Consider the following 24640-nt stretch of genomic DNA (forward strand, 5'->3'; position numbering starts at 1 on the left):
GCTCCTCATCTAAGCCCTTCTCTCATCCGTTCTTCCAAAACCGAACGGGCCGTGTTGAAGCTTTAACACTCACGGCACTTATTCCTCGAGTGGTTTTTCTGTTTCGTATCTTACATTTCAGACATTCGGATATATATAAACATAAAAGCGCCCGTGCGCGGCCCCTCAGCGATCTGCCAAACACAGCCGGTCGCCGCCGCGCCCCCTGCAGGCGGCTCGCGCCGGTGCAGCGGTCCCGCCCCTCTCCCCGGCGCGCGGCGGCCTCCCGCACGGGGCGCGCAGGTGCGGGACGTGCGCGCGGCTGCTTCAGTGCGCGGGGCGGGCCGGGCGCCGCTGATGTCACCGTCGTTTTCGGCGCTGCGGCTGCTGCTGCTGGGGGCGCCGCCGCCCGTGGCTGCTCCTCCGCAGCCGGCGCCGCGAGACTAAGCGGCCGCAGCGCCGGGGGCATGCGGCTGCCGCTCCTCCGCCCTCCGGCCGTGCCGTGGGCCGCGGCCGGGTACGGTGGCGTCTGATGCGGCCGCCGCGTGCGTGAGTCCCCGCGCCCCGCAGGCGGGCGGCAGGGCGGCCGCCCTTTGTCCGCGCCGGGAGCATGTGGGTGAACCCCGAGGAGGTGCTGCTGGCCAACGCGCTGTGGGTGACGGAGCGGGCCAACCCCTACTTCATCCTGCAGCGGAGGAAGGGGCACGGCGGCGATGGAGGCGGCGGGGGCCTGGCTGGTAAGGGCGGGTTGGAGCTGCCCCGGTTCGCTCTGCGGCGCTGCGGGTGGCCGGGTGTTTCTTGGCGTTGAGGCGCTTGACGTGGAACGCGCAGGTTCCTCTTCGGGTTTACACGCGGAAAGCTGAGGCTGTGTGAGCCCTCGGCGGTGCCTGATGTCTCCCGACGGGAGGGTGTGACCTGCAGGGGTAAGATTGGGGGGGTTGAGCCTCCGGGGCGTGCTGCTGGAAATACGAGCAGGCTGTAATTCACAGCCGTGTGCGATCCGAGCAGGTTTGTTTTGCCTTCTCTGCTTTCCCTGGGATGTCCTTGTGAAGGCTGTGCCCTGACTGCTTCGTTTTTAGCTGTTGTCAGCTGGAAATGTGTCTGCGGTCACGCATGCATTGGTCTCTACAATACCGTGCGTACACATCTGGGAAAACCTTCCATTATTTGCAGGTAACATACATATGTTTTACTAAAACTGGAGGTTAGCAGCCCGATGACGTTAGCACTGCTCCCTCTTGATGTGGCAGATGTGCACGCGTGCTCTCTGCAGGCAGGTGGCCTTTCCCATCCCTGCTAACACTGATGCTGGCTCTGCAGGCTAAGCAAAATAAACACACGGGCTGCATTCAAGGTCCTGTGTTTGCTTACCAGATTAAGCGTTCCTTCAGCCCTTGAGTGCTCTGTGGACTTGCAAACAATTTGCAGTCTCAGCTAACAGGCCTCGGTGAAGTGTTGTTTTTGTATGGAGGCCCTTGAGATCTTAGTGTTGAACATTAACAAAGCCCACCTTATCCTTGAGGAGAAAGGGGTGAGCAGATGTTTCGCATCAGCTTTAAATGTCCGTTGTTTTCTTGCTGTCTCTGTTCTGTTGGTTTTTCATTCCTGAAGTTACAGGAAAATCCACAGTGTTGACAAACCCATTTAGAATATTTTTTGCTTCGAAAGATTACATCCCTGCTGTTTTTGTTGAGGGGTTCTTTGCAGACTCTCACAGCTTACCCACTGGCCTCCAAGAGACTCTTCCCTCTATCTAAGCGATGTGAGTAGGCATTCTCATACCTCTCTTAACTTTGAATTAAAGATCTCATGAGGAACCGAGGCAACCTTCCTCAGTTATTGGAGAAATGTTTTGAGAATTCTGTGTTTTCATCTTATTTGCAGAGTGTATATCTCTGCCTTCGTGCAGCTGTGTGTGCAGTAGTGCCATTGGTGATACCACTCCACAAATGGAGAGATCTCTTAGGAAGAGTTTGTCCATTGAGTGAGAATAGGATACATAAATCCTTGTTTTGTGAAGCTCAGATAAGGCAACAGCATTTAAGAGATCAGACTATAGAAACGATTCCATCTATATGCGCTTTTTTCCGCTCGGTACTCAACATGTGAGAGGCAGGGATTTGTGATGCAGTGGTGAGCACGTGAGCGAGGAAGAAATAAAGCGGTGTGGAGCATCCAGACTGCTCCCAGCTTGGTAGGCACAGCAGGAAATGGAACCTGTGATGAGTTGTTTCTGTTGGAAATATCAGTACTGGAATTCTTTGCTGGTTCCTCTAACAGCTGTGGATGGCCTGTTGAGGGCTGACACAGGTGAAGGAAACCAGTGGCCCACTCTTCTCAGATGAGAGTGGCTAAAAGCCAAGTACTGAAGGACCTAACTGATTCCAAGAGTAAAGAAAATGGCTGAAACAATTAACAGGGTGCATGGTTTCTAATAACGATAGCATTTAGGATAATATTTTGGGAAGTTCTGTAGTTTCTCTAGTGACAGAGTTTGGAGGTTATTAGGTCTACATTAGAGAAACAGGAAAAAAGGGTCTTTTTTATCTTTTCCCCCCTCTCAATTTTCTTTACTGATGGGGCAGTGCAGATAACACTCTAAAAAGACACCTGCCTTTTAACTTTTAAAACATGGTACAATAGCTCTGACAAAAAGCAGTACATGTATCCTTGAAGCTGGCTGGAAACACTGAATGCAAGATCTCACTGAGGCTGAGAGTCATCAAAATTTGTATATTTAAAAGGGGATGTAAGTTCAGTCGTCACCCTTTCTTTCCTTGCAATTTAAGTTCTGCTGATTTGTCTTCCGTCATTATTGACTCTTCCAGTCATTTGTCTTAAACCTTAGAATGGTAATTGATTTTCTAGTTGTTGAGAATATGGGCTCAGTGACGTGCGAGGGCATTGGTGTGTAACTTAAACCGTGGTTCAGCAATGAGAGACATTGATTTTCTGGCATTCCCTTCAAATGTAGGTTTTCTGTGGAGCTAACCAGTCTGAGCTGGGCTAAGTGTAATGATTTCTGTCTTCTCTCTGTTGATGTTTCAGACTTTGCAGAATGCAAGTTGAGGCTGTGCTGCAATGCCAATGTGTTGGTGTAGCTGACAAGAGGAGGTAGAGTGCTTTCCCATAAGTGGTGGCTTGGGAAGGTTGGGTACAGACTTCTCCTGTGCTTGGATGCTGTGACTGGAGATGTGCCTAAAGGCTGGCAGTCACCCTCAGAGTGGATGCTAGTGTCTCTGTCTGTCTGTCTTTCATCATTTACTTGTCACCCTCCAGTAGAGGGGTGTTATTATTGCCAGAGCAAAGTCCAAACAAAATGATCTTTTGGGTCTTTAGACACATCCCAGCTGAAAAACAAGTAGTTTGTATAGCATTAGGAGCAAGTGAAAGTAATTCTTGTGACTTTATGTTGAGAAAGAGCAGTACCCACATTGCCTGTTCTCTTGGATCTACTGTGAGCACAGCAATCGCACAGCAATCTTTTGCTGGAAAGACAATATCAGTAACTTCTGGAGAAGGGCTGAAATCTCAGCCCCATCTCTATTGAGTCTCTCCCGTGGGCCTCAGTTTATACAGCTTAGCAGAAAGGAGAGAGCCTAATTTTGTTACTCATTTGGACATTAGAGACTTTTAAACTTTAGTGTTGAACTGTAACCTGTTAGAAGCATGACAATCATATTGTTTGTATTAGGGCAGTGCCTCATTGCCTAATGAATCCCTAGAAGTCATCTGTGCTAACAAAATGTGTCTGATGAATGGTTTGCTTAAGATCTACAGCTTTTCTACTAGATTGTGTGAAGCCATTTTAGACTAAATTAAGTCCTGGATGCTTCTAAATGACTGTTTTTGTCAGAACCAGTTACTTCACTGCATTTTTCCTTTGTAAGTATGCCTTTCCTCAAGGGCTATTTAGGTTTTTTCATTTTTAACAAAAGAAAAATGAGGAAGAGACACAATTTCTATGTTAAGTAGTTTTGGTCATTTTGTCATTGCTGTCTTGCAAATTTGCCTTGTCTTGCATCACTGCATAATTCTTCCAAAGACTAGACTAAAAAAATGTACTTTCATGCTGTAAGTGTGTTTGATAGGCACATAATCCTGTATGTTGTGTTTGCAGGAAGCTCTTGAGTGAAGGTCATCTTCCTTTTGCTTGCTGTCAGGGGAAAAAGCCATTTCTCAAAGATGCTGGTGGTTCTTTTCTTCATAACTGCTCTATTTCCTGCTTGTCAGCTACCTGCCCTGCTCAGGTTGGTGGTTTGGTCTGTGTGAGATATTTCCTTCTCAGAGGATCCAGTGTGTAATAGGGCAGCTTGTGTCAGCTGATGCAGAGGCAGCTGGAGAGAATGTGAGCACAGACCTGTCGCATCATTTGAGCACTCTATGCTGTATGACTTACATGGATGTAAGGATCTTGAACATGTAATAAACTCCATGAATAACTGAAAGGCTTACACTTTTTCTATTAGTGTATGTTGCATTCTGATACATCACATAGGTTAAAAACTGCTGTATCTGCTTTCAGTTATAACGTGGTAAAGCTTACCAAAGACTGCTACTTGGGGACAACATTACAAGGAATTAGTGAGACTAGGAGTTGACAGTAAAGCAGTGTATTCACAGTTTACAGAGCATGATACATTCTATGAAATTGTTGTTTTCCTTTTGCGTATGTAATTTCTACATGAAACAGACATGAAATTCTAATTCATTTCCTTCTAAATAAATTCTTGTTCTTTGAAAGAAGTGTTTTTAGGAAAGAATTATTTTGCAGATATGGCATTTATGCTTACAGCTGGGACAGTGCGTGTGTGAGATTCAGTGCAAGTTTGTGAGTCCATGAGACGTTGCCAAAGATGATTCAGATGCTGAAGCAGAAAAGAGCAGATGGAAATTTGCTGATTTCTGGCTATAAAAGAAATTGATGAAGTACTGTCATTCTCACCAGCTATTTTTGCAAAAGGATTTATCATACGTTTTCGGCATTGGAAAGTCAGGAAGGAGAAGTTCTGAGCTCAGCTGACTAATGCAAGGCCATAATGTCAAATCTAATGTTTTAAAGACTATGACAGCGTCCTAACAGTGCGTTTGTGCAGCCTTCTTGGGCATCACGCAGTTGCTCAGATTGGGAGAAGACTTTCATCTTGCTCTCAAGTCAGAGAATTGAGGAAGAAATTACTTAAAAACCTTTTTATGCCTAAGATAAGTGTTTGACCTGATTAGGAGGTGGTGCATGCTTTAACAAACTCATTAGTTCAAGCTGCTGGGGTTTTATATGTCAAACTTTTGCACTTCAGTTGAAAATGTGCTTTCTAATGCTTGAAATGCAGTGGTTATAAAAATTGAGGCTATTAGTATAATTACTTGTCCGTTCAACCTGTCCATTAGCTTTTCATGCCTGTTCTGGTTGGTGCAGTGGAAAGTCTTCCATTTGTGGAATTTCTGTGGTGCACCAGGTGTGCTCTGTCACTACTGAGATTTCTTAATAGGATCTGCTGTGGGTACGTTCGTCTCTTCAGTAGTAGACTTCCACTTGTAGGGATCTGGATGCCAAAGTGTTGAATTGGTTCTAGTTGTCTGAATTGACTCACCAGTCTTTCTACTCAATCCTAGGTGCTTTCACATGTGCTTTGTTGGAAGGTGTGTTGTTTTCTGTCTCATGCTTCTGTTATCTCTGGTTCTTACAGACGAGGCACTCTTTGCAAGGCTGCAGCACCTGAGATGAGAATTCTTAACGTTGCTTGGTGTGGTGTAGCTCAGGTTTCTGTACCAGAAGGCTTGTTGGCTCAAGACATTTCCTGACATTACTTCATCTTTAACACTTGATGTGAGCCATAAAGGTCTCTGCGCTGATCTTCCACTTGCCATTTTAGCCTTATGACATGATGTTTTTGCTTGGCAAATAAATTCAAGACTGTTTTCTGAACCTATTATTTGTCCTGAAATCTATTAGTACAGCATGGTGGTGTGAGTCCTTTAAGCATCTACTTGGAATTTTTTGTGCCCTGATTACTTACCATACTTCTGATGTCTAATTGATGTTGATGTTCAATAATACACACTTGCATTTTGCCTTCAGAACTGTTGCTGAGGTGGGCTCTGGTTTTGTGGGACAACTTCAAAATCTTTAGTATTTTAATTTTCCTTTCCAGACATGAAGGTTGTAAATATTTTCCAGACCTGACTTGCAGTTACATTTTTTTCTTTTTGGAGTTGGTCCAAAGTTCCAAGATAGGGGTCTGTGAATTCCTACCATGGCAACCTTAATTTTGGCAAGTGAGTTCTTGAGATGAGTTGGGTTCTTTCCTCACAGTCTCATCTTGTGCTTTCCCTTTGTGTTTTCCAGTATGTCAGTAGCCAGAGTTGGTGGGATTTTCTCTGCCATATGATTTCTTTCCTTGATGAAGCCTTCCTGTCTTTGTTTCAGTTCAAATCTGGTAGGGTTTGTTTTGGGGAACTTATTCATTTGGGTATATTATGTGTGAGTTATTGTACTTGGACAGTCTGTAAGCTTAGCCTCTGTGGACATAAAAGCAATATATTTTTTGGCTGTATGTATAAGCATCTATATTTACATGTAGCGATCTAGATTATAAGGGGTGTTTTGGTTTTTGTCTCGGAGGAGAAAAACAGCAAATTTTTACAATGCAAAAATATTTTAAATGGTGCTTGGTAGATTGTACTGATAAATGTGGTTCTATCTTAGAATGATTCGGGGAGCTTCAGCTTATCAGCTGAAGTTACAAAAGTAACTTGTGAAATCAAGGGTTAACTCTGGTCTGATTTAGATTAGAAGGCAAGGTACAGGATTGGTTTTCTTTTGTTTGTTTTCTTTTAGTGTTGGTCATCAGTTATTTAGACCCCTTGAACCAGTATCATAGTAGACATCTAGTTGCTGATCGCTTTTAAATTAAGATACCTATAAGATTATCTGTTTCAGTCATACTTGTTAGCGAGGAAGGAGGATGAAAGTTTTATTCTTTGTTACAATTTTATCTTACAGTGGTCAAGCTAGATAGTCATGTTAGAAGATTGTGCTTTCATCAACTCGAAGACAAGAAAAGTATGTACTGTTCTTGCTTTTTATCTTATTAAATGTCGTCAGTGACAGAACTTCATCAGCCTCACTTTCACTGGTGTTCAAACACTTGTGTGTGAAGGAAAATGGTGCAAGTAAATCAATCTTACGTGAAGTTTGGTTGTAAAAAGAAAAGCAACAAAGACAAGTATTGAGGAAGACAGATCTTGATTTCAGAGGAAACTGATTTTTTTTACATTACCTATGATAATGTAATAGTATGTGTCCATATGAGCCTTTGCTGTATAATCCATGTGAGAAGATAGTTATCAAGTATTTAGGTTTTATTTTGCTTTAGTTTGCATGAGTGAACACATGTAGTACAGAACCCTCCGTAAAGTTCCAAGGGTGGTGTTCTTCATGCTTTTGAAAAAAGTATCCTGTTATTTCTAGGGTGGGAAGCTTAGCTTCATAGTTACTTCTAAATAATTAATAACATTTGCTATTCACTTAACCTGTCTCATGAAATAAAACCAATTATAATTGCCTCATAAATGAAAAGGTTGATGGTATTAGCCATAGAGTTCAGGTTGTCGCTCTAGGTGGAGGTTTCTCAGACAAGTAATTGGATGACCTCTTCCTGTAACAACAAATGAGCAAGCTAATTACACACACACGTGGACTGCCTTCAAAAGATAGACAATAAATGATTCAGTATAGTGTCTAAGAAAAACAATAGCTTGTAGTGTGGACCTTATCTATGTAGTGTTACGAGTTACTATTCCTACAGTCCAGAAAGTAATGTTTAAACTTGAGAAAGATTTGGACAACAGACGAGTATAAGACAGGGTGAAAATGTCTACAAACCAAACAGGTCTCTTATGGTCAGAGCTCCTTTGCGTGTCCACCTTCTGCTAGAGGAAAGAGAAGAAGGGGTCATCAGTGTGCTTTAAAGATGGAGAATCATTTGAGCAGTACTTCTTTCATTCGCTGTCGGAATGTTGCTATGCCTGTTTTGAAAAATTCTTTCTAGTTGTGCATGTGACTTTGCAAGCTTTCCTTTTTGTTAGTGGTGCTGAGCTTGTATACAGATAGGCTGCTGACATCCTTGTGAGTATTTGAGTGGTAGCTCGTGAGTGTGACTCCAAGAGTCAGACATGAAAAGTTGTGATTTTGCTGTGGGTGCTGAAAAGATGAATGCATGCTGTTTGCTTGGGCATTTAAAGAACTATTTGTTTGTTTGTTTGTTTTTTTAACCAGAAGAGACTGCCAGGCTGTCGTTTATATTGGTAATGATTTGTCAGCAGTCTTCTGGAAACAATTTGTCTAAAATGTTCTGCAGTGATGATGATGAGTGATGTGATGCTTTTTTTTCTTTTTTCTTTTTTTTTTTTTAAAGCCTTATGTGATGGTGTATTAGCACAGTAAGAAGGCCACTAGCTAGATGCTAAATCGAACATCTCTGACAGATGTAGTGAGGGCAATATACAGAGCATAGAGCCACACGGAATCAAATGTGCGATTTCTGCTGTCCCCACCCCTGGCTGAGCCACTGGAGGTTGGCTGCTGAGGGAGTAGGAAAAAAAAAGGGGAGTAGAATAAGTGAGAAACATTTGCTGTTCTTCTGTATTGCACACATACGTAGTGCTGGGGCCTGCATAGTTTTTCTGCCTTGTGTTCACCCCTCTGCTCAAGTTGTAAGAGCTACTGACTGCTCCCTTTCAAGCATGTTGGTGTCTGCCTGATTCTTGGGCTCTCTACAGCAGTTGTGGCTAGTCATAGAGCTGGGAGGATGTAGCAGTGCTGGTGGCATGACAGGATTCAGCTCTCTGGAGCCTGGCAATTAACACGTGCTTGTCATCTGGCAAACAGGAGGAGAGGAGGGTGTTCCTAGGTGTCAGTTGCAGCAACTGCAGTGAGCTCATTCCAGCTGTAGGCAAGGCTTGATGCAATTTCCCTGTGATACGGAAGAATGGAGGTGTTGCAGGTCATTGGTATGCACTGATAGCACCTGAGACTTGAGGACTGCCAAGGCTAAAGCTGAAAGGGATGTATCAGGTGGAAGGCAGGGAGGGAGTCCATGTTGTGAACAAAGCCAGGTTGTCTATGATTGTAAACCCTTCTAGTAAAAAACACCTGAAAAAGTCATTGCTGGTGTATGGATCCTTACACTTCATGCTATGATTATAGCTCTGCTCGGTTTAAATGTGAGACATAGTGGTCAGATAAATAAAACATAATACTGTTTTGTGTTTTTTTTATAAATTGTGTGGAATAGCAGAAGCACTTGACAGTACCACCCTCTAGTACATCATATATCCTTCTAGTAGTGTGAGGTAGAGCTTTGTCTGGCTGTTATCGCTCACCTTTCCCTTTCTGCTCCCCCTATCTAGGTATGGTTACTCTAGATGTGTACCATTTGGGATTGGACTTTTGCACAGTATAAGGTTACTCGTGCTTGGCTGCCTTCAGGATTAGGGCTGTCATGTGTTAGTCAGATGCTAATCCCACAAATTTTTAACACAAGCATTACATCTTCACTGATAAAAAAAGCTCACTCGAACAAGGACTTGCAGGTTTGATTTTGTTTTGTTGCAGTCAGCAACCTGATGGAAATAATGGGTGAAAAATCTGCAAGCAGCATAGCCATGTGATTGTTGTATGCATCAGTCACTGGCTGTTCAAGGACCAATCAAACAATGATTTTTTTCTTTTTTTTTGCTTATTGCATTTTTGTATGGACTTAGCAGACTTCTTTTTTTTGTATTACTTATGAAGAAATTGGTCAGTGGTTATTGGAATTCCTGCGACTTCATTCTGATGGCATCATCTGTCTGCACTGAAAAGAAACAAAAACTGACTTACAGTGCAAAATGGAACAGTTCCTGAAGGACAGTGATAAGGCATAATTGTATGATTACGAGAGTATAAATGTTAAGTTTCTTTAATGTATAAGAATGTGTGAACTATATCCTAAATATCTGCGTGTCATTCATCAAAACAGCTATTTCATTATATGAGAGAAATATTATATGAGAGAAATATATTGCAATATATTGCAGCAAATTTGGTAAGCTGGATTTTGCTGGTGTTTGAGTTTTCTGTAGGATCTTCTGAGTTGTGTGCGTTTGTTCCTTAAACCGTATTTCAGAGATATTTCTACAACCCGATTGCTGGGAAGAGACTGGGCAACTCTTCCTTATCTCTCACCACCTTTCTTGAAAACCTAGCTCTACCTTATGCTGTTGTTCCTGTTGTTTGGAGCTGGGGTTGTGCCTGTCATTCCCTATCTCCAGGAAATGATGAAGAAGGAGATGGGATGGGAAGCTTTGCTTACATTGATATTGCTGCCCAAGTCAGCAGGTTTGTTCTAGCTCTTTGACCTCAGCTAAGCATCCCTTTTTTTTTTCTGGCTGCAGCACCCTCCTAGAACTAGTGGCAGAGTTGGTGGGTAGGACCACCCGTATGTCAAAAAGAAACAAGCCTATTTTTAAAGATTATGGAGACTTGACAGTGTATCTGCTCCTCAGAGAAGGTTACGTTGGGCCGGTCTGCAAGGTCCTGTAGATACTGCCTCATGCCTTTTGTATGTTTGGTACTGTCAGTACCAAATGTGAAGCACCAAAACAAGAATAATGATTGACATAAATGCTTGTGCAAGTGAGCAGCAAACCCAGATTAATTCAGCATAGTGTCTGGCTTGGTCTATGGTTGAAAGTTACGTATGTACCCATGTGTGTTTTCTTTCTGAGTCAGAGCTGTACTTTTTCTGTAGCAGTTGAGTGGAGAGGATATGTAAAGGGGGAAAAAAAAATGGCAAGGTATTGGGGGTATTGGAAGTTTAAAGGAATATTTTCATCTCCTTCAGTCTGTTGAGTATCTAGGAAAGGTGGTAGTGTACTGATCAGAGGTATCCTGTCACTATATACAAGTAATACACAGGAGAGATGAAAGACCTGCAACTAAATAGGCGTCAGTAAGAACTGAAGGTAGCTTGACTAATGAACATTGAGAGATTTTACATTAGTATTTTCTGTTTGTATTCTGTAACAATACACAACTTTCCAGCATTATCTGGGAATGATTGATAGCATGTGTAGGCTTGTTTCTCATGTATTTCAGAACTCTTGGATTAAAAGGCGGTGAGCATTAACGTATCAGGAAGGAAGAGGTGGTATTTTCATGTGGCCTGTAAAGATCTGTGCGTAAGACTTCTTTCTCTACACCAGTGGAATACATAAAATGGGGGAATACAAGATCACTGATACGTGGGTAATTTCCAGATGTCATTTGCAGTTCTAATTTAAAAAGTCTGCTAAGAAGAGAAAATGGGTAGTGCTTTTATGTCTTTATAATGCATTCAGCTAAACTGGAAGAGGAACAGCTAGGGAGAAATCTTCTGTACCCGTCAGGACCGTACAGAATGGGGAACTCACAAAACTGTGACAGTAAAAGAGGAAAACAGCTAGCTGAAATTGAGAAGAGCATTTTAACAGCATTGTTTCTGAATGGCTTCTGGTGCATGCAGTTTATTTCAGCCATTAAAAATAAATGATTTCTGGTGATTTCTGCCCCAGTGAATACTTGCGGGGGAAACAACCAAGTCTTTGAAAGTTATCTCATCTGTTCTTAAGAACAGGAGTTTGCTGAGGACTTAAACATGAGAATTAATAATCCAGATCTCCGCGGGGAAGATGAAAATTCTTTTTGAAGATGAAAAAGGAAAAATCCTTGGCATTTTTTTAAGAATAAATAAGCATTTTGTGAGAATGAGGATTTTGTTGGGGCTAGTTTTCTGTGCAATTTCTTAATAAAATACCATCTGAAAATTGTAAAAATAAAGTTAAAAATTACTGAATTTTCTTGGTATGCAACTGTTGATGGCCCCGCAGCAGCAAAGACTTTTCAGTGCTACTGCAGAATAACAGTATGGCTTTGTATTTCAGCAGTGTCCTTGTAACGGAAAAACAGTTTGACTGTAAAGCATTTTGATCCTTTCTGTGCTAAGGAATCAGACCATTAAATAGCATAATTGTCTTTGCTGGAAGTCTGCTTTTTTCCTAGCTGACATCTGAATGTTGAACTCTTACAGGTTATATTGTCCAGGTTGTTGTTTTTTTCTACTGCTGTTTATTTGTTTGTTCTTTCCTCTAGGGCTCCTAAAGTATATGGAACAGAAAAGAGCTGAACTTGTAAACAGCTTCATGAAACAGCTACCTTATGCTTTGCTTCAATTTGTCTGCCTTTACCCTGGGGTTGATGTATGTTTAAAATTGAAGTCATGTTGAAACTGAAGATATTTTTCCCTGTTGAGTCACTCTTCCTCATTATAACTCAAGAAAACAGATACAGTAATTAGTACATAAGTCTGCCTTTTGCTGAGGAGGGTGAATTGAGGGGTTGGGGCATGTGAAGCCTCTTTATTTGGGGATTCAGATGATTCATCACTGTGTATTTATGAGAATTTCCTTTTCCGTAGGTCTCCTTGTGGGTACTCTTGATGTTGTGTTGGACTCCAGTGCCAGAGTGGCACCATATCGAATCCTCTATCAAGCACCAGACTCCTTGGTCTATTGGACTATTGCCTGTGGTAAGGACAAGTATAATGATGTGTAGATTTTTTCTTCCTGGGTACTTTGCTACATAACTAAGAGAGCATGCTGCCAACTGAGTAAAGATGGAACTGGCCAGGCCAGGAATGGGAAGAGAGGCATATGTTACTTACTGCTTTTCATCTCTCAAACTGATTACCAGGCAGGCAGTCTAAGGTTCCTCAACCTTTATGTTCTTCTCTGTGCCCATGGCTTACTCCTTTAGCACTTTGAAAGTGCAGCATTCCTGACTGATGAGAGCATTTGAAACATGGGAGAAGTAATATGCTATGGCCCTGTGCTGTGGCCCCCAAAATTACCCAGACTGGGCACCTGGCTTCCCTTGAAGTGGAAATTGGGAAGATAGTACAGTCCCAGCTCTGAATCTGAACTCCAACTGAAATTGCTAACCAAGTAGTTAATGCATATACCTGTTCCCAGTTTTTTTTGAAACTCTTTCTTGAATTTTAACAATATAATATCAGGCTGCGTGATTGGCTTGGTTATTTTTCATTTTAAAAGTTCTACATTGTATAGCTGTCTCTCTTGTTTCCCCATAGGTAGAATACTGTTTACTTGGTGCTTGTAGTCTCTTACTTTTGCAGATTTGTCTTATCCTTCCATGCCTTCCATAAAGCAGTAACCTTTATCTCCTGTGATTAGCTATGCAGAATGATGGGAACGAATGTGATTGCTTCCTGTTTCATAAATGCTGTATGACATTTGACCTTCTGTACGAGGCTCCTCTGGGGGAAAAAATAATTCTAGAGGTTTTGTTTGCTCTGAAATGACTACTTAAGTTATGTATAGACGCAAGGACTGTTTATAATTCTTTTTTTGATGTGGATATGAATTTGCTTTGGGATTAGCTGTATGGATCTTGGCTGTATGAGAATGTTAACTGATTAGATTTGCAGCTTTATAGCTCCGTAAAGCAGATTTCTTAACAGCATTGTCACCAATGTGGTGTTGTGTTGAACATGTGCAGGTGAGGAGAAGGGCAGGAGAGTAGGAGGTCTGTTTTCCCAGGAGACTAGCAAGGGAATGAGATATATTGGCTTTTAAGCTGTGCTAGGGAAAGTTCAGGTTGGATGTTAGGAGAAGCTTTATCAGAAAGAGTAGTGAGTGCCTGGAACAGGCTGCCCAGGGAGGAGGTGGAGTCACTGTCCCTGGAGGTGTTCAACAGGCATGTGCGTGTGGCACCGAGGGACGTGGTTAGTGGGCATGGTGCTGATGGGTTGATGGTTGGACTAGATGAAGTAGGTAAGTGAGCATGGGTAGTTGGAATTGTTACATGCCTTGGAAAAGGTTTTGAAAAAAGCCTGTGTGCTCTGGTTAACAAAGTGTTGCAAGTTTTAGAGTGCGTATGTGTATATGCACAGATTAAGGGCTTTGCTGTTCAATTTCAGAACCTGCCATTACTGGAAAGACCAATTGTAGACTCCCTGAGGTATTTCAGCTTTTCTTATAGTGCCTTATGTAAATGGCAGCAGTTCGAGTTGACTAACAGGCGTTACAGCTAAGTGTTTGGGTGATAAAACTGGCCATGACTTGTTAATTTCCTTTTCAGACCAGTACTCAGTCTTGTTGCCTCTATGCCTCCATATTTTCCTATAGACAAATGAAGCCAGCTGCTTGAAATCTAACCCTGATGCCCAGAGATGATCCTATGTTGTTTGTGCTGTTACTCTACCTCACCTGCAGGGCAGTTGCTCGTTCCCTTGCTCTCTCCATGCACCACGCATGCTTCCTGCAACTCCTGTCATCTGCAGATGCCTTACCATTCCAGCTTATGTTTAACACACTGATCAGTTTGCTCCCCAAAGATGAGGAACAGTGGCTCAGACTACCAGGGTGTTGTTCAATCATAATTTCAGCCATGGAGCGAGCTGTAAAGTGAGTATTCATTTAAAGGAGGGAGTGAAGTGATTAGTAGAATATAGTAATATTGTGGCTATTTTCCCTTTTAATCCCTACTGATCTTGAAGGGCTCTGTTCCAAAGTGCAGTGGTCAGCTTTGAGTAGGTTTGTTTGTTTTTCTTCCCTCAGATTTTGAGGTATCGATTCACCTGAAAGGCCAACAGTGGTAAAATTATGAATGCTTATAACATGCAGAGATAGTCAGAGACTTGGCAGTAGCAAAGTCAGTAGAACAGTAGTTTAAAACCTCACAGTGAATGTGTTACTTGAATCCTGAGTAAATAAAGCAAAGAAAAAAATCTTGACTGTGAGGAGAATTTGGCTTGAACTGCTCCACATCATGTCTGGATTTTGGCCTGCTTGCATGGTTTTCTGTAGATGACACTGTCTAGGAGAGTGAACTGTAAGATAACAGAGACCAAAACCAATGAAAACAGCGAGATGGGAGATTGCAGGTTGAGGATATTGACCATAACTACATTAATAGTAACCCATGGACCACAAACAGGGGATAGGCAGAGTCATGGTAGTGTCTGCATTGCTTGCCACAGCTCTTCAAGAGATGAGCCACTGTTCTGATGAGAGTCTAGTTTAAAATATGTTTTTCTTATATTTAGTCATTACTTCTTATAGCAATGCAAAAGCCAACAAGAAATAAATTGATCTTCAGAGTACCTTTTGAGTTCCAGAAAGATCTGGTTGCATCCAGCAGTTTTTAGGAGAAGCAGTGATAGCAATCACTTGTGGTTCTGAAATAGGTTTGCTTAAGCATGCAGACTATTGTGCAACACGATTTATGAATCCATATTGAAGCTGTACATTTGAATTTAGCATGGAAAACGCACAGGAACATTGCACTGTGTTGCTTTCACTGGAGTTGTGTAAAGCACTGATGGTGTTTTCTAGAAGTATTTTTTCATCATGTTTGGTGAATGATGAGGAAGACAACTGTTTGATACGTAACCAAGAAGGCCGCAATGATTTCTTGTACAAATGACTGAAATATTTATGTTAAAATGTCATAGCAAGCACCAGCATAGACAACTTGTGCCTGTAGGTAAGTTGCAAAATGTATAATTAGCAGCTTGTTGTATTGCATCCTCTTCCTAACGCTCGTTTCACATAAATGGCTGTATGTTCTTGTATCCTGTAGTCTTTAATTAGCAGGTAGATACACTTGCTTGTTCTGATTAAAATAAACTGAAGTGGTGTTTGAACAAAACTGAGATGCAGTATTGTCTCTGTTTCCTAGTTGGATTTACATCCTTTTAATTAATCTTCATAAAGATGTGAACAGGTAATGTTTCTTTTCTGAAAAATATTGAAAATCCCAATTTTTGACTCAATTGCCTTAATTTCTTTTGGGTGCAATTTTTTTTTTTTTTTTTGTGCTTAATTTTTTCTTTCCTTTGATATAGGCGTAAATTGATAGTGAAGAGCACCAACAGCTTCATTCTGTGAAGTGTTGAGAATAGAATGACAAAAATAAAATTGCATTTATTAAAACCCTGCCTTAAGAAGCAAAGATTTGCATGTTAATTCTAGCTTTATACCAGGAGCTGGTCCCAGTAGGTGCAGGTGATTTCTTGGCCAGCTCTTCAGCTGGCTAGCATGGTGTCATTTAATGCAGTTAAAGTTCAAAGTTTATAGTTTTGTTGCTCATCATACTGACATAAGCCCTTTATACATCTTGAAGAGGGCTACCTATTTCCTTATAAATTGCAGTCCTATGGGAGAGCAGTTTGGAATTTCCAAGGAGACAGCATGTGTTATATGGTGAAAGATCACATCTGTAGTTAATGGCAAGTTTTATTTGAGTCCTTTGTGATTAAGACAATGTAGACATTGGTTATTTTATGATTTTTTTTTTTAATTTTTTAATTGTTTTTTTATATGCAGGTTGCTCAAGGAAGGAAATCACTGAACACTGGGAATGGCTTGAACAGAATTTGTTGCAAACTCTATCAATCTTCGAAAATGAGAATGACATAAATACATTTGTCAGAGGAAAAATACAGGTGGTTATGTATATTATTGTAAATGCTGACAGAATGACTGAAAGGAAGACTGTTGTGAATTCTAAAGAAATATAGTGTAACGTTCCCAAGGCTGCTCCATCTTGGAAATTAGGCCAGATTATGAACAGCAACTTATATAAAAATGAAGAGAATTGTGATTAGCATACATGACTACAGCAGTGTGATTGAAAACATTACATGCATGTCTACAAACATTAAGGGGTCTGAAATTAAGTTTTGCTTTTGTCTTAAGCTGAGGTGGCTTTCTGTGTAACTTCTCTTTTCTTACTTACATGTTTTACATGTGCTTGTTGTATAAAGCTCCTTGCTCTTTTCTGTGTAGTTAAATCCCACAGCGTTGACACGCACTTTTTATAGAGACAGTGGAGGTTACTCGTTAGTTTGGTTTGGTTTTGGTTTTGCCAATACATCTTTCTCTCCTGAACGAGTAGAGAGTAGATACACTTCTTAAAATGCTTCATCTGTGCTTAAATAAGTAATCTGTTAGAATACTGATTGTAAGCAAAGTTATTATACTTAATTTTTGTGTATTCTAAGCACTGGCTTTGTCTCATTGCTTTTATCATTTCCTATAGTAAGTCATTGTCGTAGAAATTCCTTAGTTGTTAGGCTGAGTTTTACCAGAGGATCAGATAGGAAGGCTACAAGTGCTCATGGAAACAGACTATTCTAGCTGTCATCTGTTCTGTGAAATATTGTCCTTAAGGAAGTTGTTACTTTCTAGACTTTTAGAGTGCTTTGTAGACTTTTTAAAATATTGTATATTTGTCCAACAGATCACAGAATCACAGGATGGTTTAGGTTAGAATGAATGATGCTTTGCTGTTGTTTGCTGTACTTTCTGTTTAAACTGACAGTTTGAAGACACAAAGCATCTTTACTTTCTACAACATAAAAAGCAATAATAAAAAATCATGTGAGAGATTGGAAAACAAATAGAGCAAAACTTCAGCATAGAGAATCAACTGCTGTAGTCTTTGAGATATCAAATGCAATATTTTTCTTTTTCTCCTACTTTATTTTGCTTAAAATCCACTAAGAGATCATAGAAGTTGTCCTTTCTTCCTCTTTAGAAGAAAATTTTCTAGTGAGATTCTATTGGATTGTGCACAGTACTTATTTTTGTGGAAGGGAGGAAGTTTTCAAATCACAGGTGCCTTAAGTAGTAGTTTGTAGTGGTAGTAGTGTATTTGAGATGGGTTTGCAGGTTTAAAGTGGGACACGGGCAAAGCAGCTGAGTGGTTGATGTTTGGTTACTTTTGATACATTCATGGTAGGGAGCGAAGTAATCATCAAGACAGCCTTGAGTAAGGTAAAAAAAAACAACAAAGCCACAACAAAACTACGTAAGTAAAGGAATGAATAGAGTAGTAATGAACAAGTAAAATACTTCATTGCTTTCACAGTTAATGATTGTGGCCCTCACCATTGCATGCAGTGGTGATAAGGCTATCTGATAACCTGCAGCACTTAATATACTGTGAACTTCTTTCACTCCCTTCCAGGGTATCATTGCTGAGTACAACAAAATCAACGGCATCAAGGAGGATGATGATACCGAAAAGTTTAAGGAGGCCATAGTGAAGTTTCACAAGCTGTTTGGCATGCCAGAAGAAGAGAAATTAGTGAACTACTACTCTTGTAGTTACTGGAAGGGGAAAGTTCCTCGTCAGGGCTGGGTGTATCTCAGCATTAATCACCTTTGCTTTTATTCTTTCCTAATGGGACGGGAAGGTACGTTTTACAGTGAAATGGTGGTTTGTGTGTCTCAGAATTGTTAGTGAGTCTTCTGTGGTTTGTTACTATTTGCTGCTGATGTGTATGGGATGCAAAAGCAATGCTGAGTGAAGTAGAAACAAGAAGCAGTTCCCTGGTTGTCTATATTGCTGAACTGTGCACTTCTTACCTTATTTGGTTGCATGTTAGGAGAGGCTAACTAAATACTTGGACAATGACAGTATTAAATCTATCATGTTTGAATGCAGCGATTTATTATTATTTTTTTTAATCACAAAATCTTTTGTGATTCTTGTCTAGCTACTCAAGTACTTATTTGTTTTTAAGTAGGACGCTGTATTATGATTAAATTAAAGACGTTTCAAAATCCAGTGGTAAATACAGTTTATTTAACACAGTTTATTAAATTCCTTTAGTTGTTGAGGAGTAGTGGGAAGCCTGCCTAATGTGTTCAAAATAAGTTTCCTTGCTTTCCTTGAAAGAGAGAACATCAGGAGTCTGGTCAAGTGCTGTGACAGTGGGAATTATGTTAGCCCAGCTTTGCATGTGGGTGTTCAGTACAGAAAGAAATGATATTTAAACTCTTTTATCTACTGTTTGTCAGGTGATATAATTTGTTTATATTAGCTGTGTCATTTATGCTGCCCTTCTAACTTTTCAAGAAGCAAGAAAATTTCAAGTGAATACATTTTATAGTAACTGGAAGGTGAATGCTTTGGAATATACTAACTTTTTCGGACTGCGTTTTTGTTTGCTTCTGTTCAGCAAAGTTAGTTATCCGTTGGGTTGATATCACTCAACTTGAGAAGAATGCTACTCTGCTCTTCCCTGATATGATCAAAGTGAGCACCAGGTCCAGTGAACACTTCTTCTCAGTATTCCTTAATATCAGTGAGACATTTAAACTAATGGAACAGCTTGCCAATATAGCTATGCGACAACTTTTGGACAATGAAGGGTTTGAACAAGACAGATCATTGCCCAAACTGAAAAGGAAATCTCCCAAAAAAGTATCTGCACTGAAACGGTGCGTAGCACTGACCCTTACTCGTTTGTTTCTCCTCATTCTTTTTACTTACATCATTCTGTAGAGAAGCTTTCAGTTTTCTAATGATGCTGCTGTGTAATGTTATTCAAAAAGGAAAGGAATGATTGATTCTAGATGGTGGCAGAAGGTGTGGAGTTGTTTAGATATAATTAGTCGGTCTCCTGTTGAAATAGGAACAGGAAAATATACAAATATGCAGAATAGGAGAAATATTTGAGTCGTGTTCTCCTTGGTTCAGAAGCTCTTTTATGTATCACTTGACACAGGCTGCATTAGATAATCTGTTGTAAGACCTGGTCAAGAAAATACGTCTAACGTTCATACTTGGTCCTACAGCTGGAATTTAAAAACTATGTTGGGTGATGAATTCTGTCTGGAACTTCTTATGTTGTGTGGTGTACTAAAATGGTCAACATACAGAATTGTAATCAGTCTTTCCCTGTATTTCTCATTATTTTGTGACATCTGACATGTATTATATCTCTGAAATTTGCCTACTGTTTCTTTTGTTGTGTAGACCTGTAATATTTCAGTGTTCTGCACTAAATGTGTTAGCAAGACTAAATCTTGAAATTGTTAGAGTATAGCCCTGCAGACTCCATTGTATTAATAAATCAACCTCAGAGTAACAATTTTAGGATAGTGTTATGTGGTCTCTTATTTAATAATCATAGAATCATTTGAGTTGGAGAAGACCTTTAAGATCGCTGAGTCTGACTATTCTGCTGATGCTACACGTCCAATGCTGAACCATACCTCTAAGCACCACATCCCCACATCTCTTCAGTACCTCCAGGGGTGGTGACCTGTCTGGGCAGTCTGTTCCAGTGTCTAACCACCTTTTCTCTGAGGAAACTGTTCCTTGTACCTAATATCCAAACCACCCTTGTCACAATTTGCAGCTGTTGCCTCATGTCAGCTGGATTCACTCCATGCACAGGTAGAAAATAGGACCAAGTGCCGTAAGATCACCTAGTCTGTTTCTTTTGAGAAGTCAGGGTTGTTGTTTCTAACTCATTTGGAGTAGGTTTCTTCTTCTTATGTAGTCTTAGAATCTCCCAGCAAGGGAGATTATACACCCCTTACAAGCGTACTATTATGCTATTTGCTGTATGCCCAGTATTAGTAACCGAGTTGTATGTTGTAGGTAATATGCAGCAGCTTACGTAAAATATAATTAAAAAGTATTATCTATTTCTTAGAACAAGAGACAATTTTTTATGGTGTGTTTTTTTGGTTTGTTTTAGGGATCTTGATGCCAGAGCAAAGAGTGAGAGATACCGTGCATTGTTCCGACTTCCCAAGGATGAGAAACTAGATGGGCACACAGACTGTACTCTGTGGACTCCCTTCAACAAAATGCATATTTTGGGTCAGATGTTTGTTTCTACAAACTACATCTGCTTTACTAGTAAGGAAGAGAACTTGTGCAGCCTTATTATCCCTCTTCGAGAGGTAATTACTTGAAGATTAGTGGGGCAAAAAAATCAAGTAATACTGTTTTGGAAATTGCATCATAGATTTATTTTTTTTTTTCCCCACTGTTGGAGAAAATCTCATCTGATTAATTTCCTGTGAGCATCTATTCCGATGTGTTCTGTGTGATACTTAATGACTGTATGTATCTTAGAACTAAGCTCCTATTACTAAAATTCCCTGGGAGGTTTCCCTGTCAGCTTTCATGACCTTCAAGAATCAATCCTCTTGCATAATTTGCTTTCTGTTTTATGTTTCTGTGGTATACTTGTGTCTCATAGAGTGGGTAAGAATTCTTAGGTAGGTGAGTAGGACTTCCTACTAACAAATCTATCAGGTAAAACCTGATTGCGTTAGATGTACAAAATATTTGTAATACTAATGAATTCAGTTATCTCTTAATATGGACAAATTTGAAATCATTTATTGCTGTACTTGGAAAGCATTTGTAAATGTTTAACAAATGAGCGTAACGCTCTTTTTAAAGAGAATTGCGTAGGTTTTCAGTAAAAATAATACAAGTTAGATGCAATGGGGAAAAAAAAAATCATACTGGGGAGGTTTTGTATAGTTGACTTGCTTTGTGGGTTGATGGAGAAATGTGTAGTCTTGAGAGTATTAGCAAAGCTTATCCAAGCAAGTTCAGTTAGCAGATCTGAGGAACCAAAACAAATCGTATTTGTTTGGAAACCTTGAAGTACCACTTCTACATGGTGTGTTGCAATGACCTTGGTTATTTGAGAAGAGGCACTTGATTATGGTTGCACTGTTTGTCTGGAATTCTGAGGGAGCAACAGTCCTCTGAGTAACCGGGTAGAAGAGGGAACAAAGTTTGCATTTGACAGGGCCCCTTTTTCTGTAAGTGTGTTTGGCAACTGATTTGATAACCGTAACCTCAGCAGCATGTGATTTGAAGCAGCCCGAAAGCTTAAATAGTTGAAGAAAGAAATGCTTTGGGTTTTTTTTGTTTGGCTTTTTTTTTTTTTGGTGATCATGTAAGGTCTCAGCACCAGCAAGGAGAACAGTAACATATGGTAGTGCCAACCATTGAGATGATAAATCAGTTTTGTTAGCAACTGAAAGGGAAGCTTTCTGTTTCATTAAAGCCTCTGACCCAGTGTTCTGTGATGCCCTGGAGTGGTTTTGACACAGAAGTCAGTGGCAAAGTATTGATTCAGAAATGGTGATTGGAAAAGGTTTTAAATAGCTGACTGTGCTACTCGCTGCCCCACTATGTGTAGTCTTCAAGATCAGCACTTGAGGCACCTGTGTCTACTTGAATGTACATAACATGGGTTTTCAGCTGTCACTGTAGCAGAGTTTACTTACCATGATGTTTGACCTGTGCTTCTATAAATTCATTTGATTTGCTGCTTATGCTCATGCAGTTCTTAAGAAGAGTGGAAATATAATGCAGGAGGAATTTCTAGCTTCTTTCGTGTTAATGAGGAGCTGTAAGAGATTTGTAGTTGACAAAATTAAACTGAAGTTGGCGGAACAGAGAAGTGAATTAGGATCTGAGCTGCGCGCTGAAGCCTTTAAATCCATTTTCAAGAAAATACTGTGCAAAGCATTATCCTTTTAGCTAGAGAAACGTTAATATTATAGCACTGTTGTCCCACACAGTTTGGAATTCAGTTAGATTAATGACAAGCTTACTAACAGCTGAAGGCCGAACAAGCTGCCATGTGAGAAGAGAGATAGCAAGATGTTGATAGATAGATATGTTAGCAATAAAAAGTAAGTAAATTTTTCTGCTGATTCAGCCTATGCTAGTGCTGGGGACCAGGAGAAGGATTTTGAGGGTCCTACAGAAAGCTCATAGAAGAAATGTTATTGTGCTGCCTCTTGTAAGATGAAGCCTGGGAAAAATAAATTAAGCAGAAAAAAAAAGGAGTTTTGCTGGAGAATGTACATAAGCCAGTTGTAGGGAAGTAACAGTCTTTGTCTTCAGGCTTCTGAGTCTGTTCATCTGTGTCCTGTTTTGCAGTAGAGGGATGCTGATGATGCAGTGGGAAAAGGACATTGGGTTTATTGTACTTAAATTTTCTTAAAGCAAGCAGCTTGATGATGTTAAGGTGCAGCTGTTTCTCCTTAGGTGACAATAGTGGAAAAGGCAGATAGCTCCAGTGTGTTGCCCAGCCCGTTGTCGATCAGCACCAAAAACAGAATGACATTCCTGTTTGCCAACTTGAAAGACCGAGACTTTCTTGTACAGAGGATCTCAGATTTTCTGCAACAAACCACTTCAAAAATATACTTGGAAAAAAATATGTCTGGAAGCTATATCAGCTCTGATGATGAGGTATGTAGAGGGGAACGTGACTAGCTGATTACAAGGTGGTTTTAACCAGTGCAGGTTAACAGGGAAGATGATGAAAGTCTTGAACTTGCTCTAAGGCCACACTTTTGGACACTGAAATGTTACTTTCTCTGTGCTTTAATAGGCTGTACTATTAAATGTTGTGACTGGAATATCTTTTTTATGATGAACGTGAGAAAATTCACCATTGAAGTGGAAATGAATATAACTCCTGCTTTCACATTGCACAATCACAGTGCATCTCTTCAGAAAGTAGTGTGGTTATCTTACTGTTTAACTGAGTATTGCTTTGACTTATCCAAGTCAAAATAATGGTGAAATTTCAGTATTTTGAAGAAAATACTAGTTAATATTAAAGTTGTTATGCAGGTCACTAACAGCTAGATCTGATACTTTGATCATTCAGAAGAAAGATGTTTGAGATGGCATGTGTATTCTTACTGAACTTGACAATGTTTAAATGAACAAAATAACCCTTTTCTGGGCATCGATGTTCTGTATTACCTCCTTATATTCCCATGCAAAGTAATTTTTAAAAGATGTAGTTAAATGAATTTTTCTTAGGCACTCTGAGTAGCTGCTGAATTCTTAGGTTTTATGTGTGAAATTTAGGTGCATTGTATCACAAACTTAGCATATCTCTTAAACCCAGAAAGGCCTAGCAAGCAGAGAAGACTTTGAGGTATATCGTGTTGGTTTTAGGTAGGTAGACCTCATGTTACAACTCTGTATGAGTTTTGCACTGAGTAGCACTACTGTGTTTGCCGTATAAAACTTCAGTCAGTTTTTGACTCACTTGATTAGTGGTGAGGTATGATTGGTGTATTGTTATAGTTGTTATATTCCAGAGCACATACATGTATGTGTCTGTTTTGCTTGCGTTTTACCCTAGGTGAAACTTTTTCTACCTACTGAATTGTAAAAACAAATGAGTAGTTATGGTCACTGTTGTTATGATTAGTAATATGTCTACATACATGGCTGACCACTAATTGCAGTTCTAGGTGTACAGTGTGAACTGCAGTATGTGATCTTACTGTAGTAAAAGTTTTCAAAGCAGTTTGGGAAGTCAAAGTTCTGTCTCCCAGTTATTTTTCTTTCAAATAACAATCTTTGTTTTCTGTGCTGAATAGTCTGTAACATGACTTTCTTTCAAGTAAGGGTTGCAAAATAATTTGTCTGCATAAACACGTTTGAGTGCATGTGTACATACACACAAATGTGTCTGTGAATCTCCAATTCTGGACAGCCAAGGAGCCACCTTGGGACTTACGTGATGTTGACAGTAGACCAGGGGAACTCGTGTAATGGACAGGGTGTACTTAAAGTTAACACTACTTAAATAGGATTTGAATACTTGTTTTGTTTTGTTTTGTGGAGGTGGTAGAGGATGGAGCTATTGAGGAAACTGGAAACAGTTACATTATTCTATACTGGTTTAAACTCTGCTGCTTTGTGCTTGTTGAGATTTAATTTCTTCACTTGGAGTTGGCTTTTAGCATATAGAAC

General features: G+C 40.2%; 1 protein-coding gene across 4 annotated transcripts in view; it reads left to right on the forward strand.

Moving 5' to 3' along the window:
• The first annotated feature begins 485 nt into the window (after positions 1 to 485).
• Positions 486 to 24640, forward strand: part of TBC1D9 (TBC1 domain family member 9) — a 43437-nt gene continuing 19282 nt past the window's right edge. For 3 of the 4 annotated variants that reach the window (XM_052690040.1, XM_052690041.1, XM_052690039.1), the window contains exons 1-7: positions 486 to 716; positions 12477 to 12587; positions 16408 to 16526; positions 18053 to 18281; positions 19050 to 19311; positions 20580 to 20787; positions 22907 to 23113. In XM_052690040.1, the coding sequence (XP_052546000.1) occupies positions 590 to 716; positions 12477 to 12587; positions 16408 to 16526; positions 18053 to 18281; positions 19050 to 19311; positions 20580 to 20787; positions 22907 to 23113 (1263 nt within the window). In that variant the 5' untranslated portion in view covers positions 486 to 589. The remainder of the gene's footprint in view (positions 717 to 12476; positions 12588 to 16407; positions 16527 to 18052; positions 18282 to 19049; positions 19312 to 20579; positions 20788 to 22906; positions 23114 to 24640) is intronic. The other variant, XM_052690038.1, reaches the window with a different exon arrangement.

Source organism: Tympanuchus pallidicinctus, unplaced genomic scaffold (assembly GCF_026119805.1).
Source record: "Tympanuchus pallidicinctus isolate F22 unplaced genomic scaffold, pur_lepc_1.0 scaffold26, whole genome shotgun sequence".
NCBI lineage: Eukaryota > Metazoa > Chordata > Aves > Galliformes > Phasianidae > Tympanuchus > Tympanuchus pallidicinctus.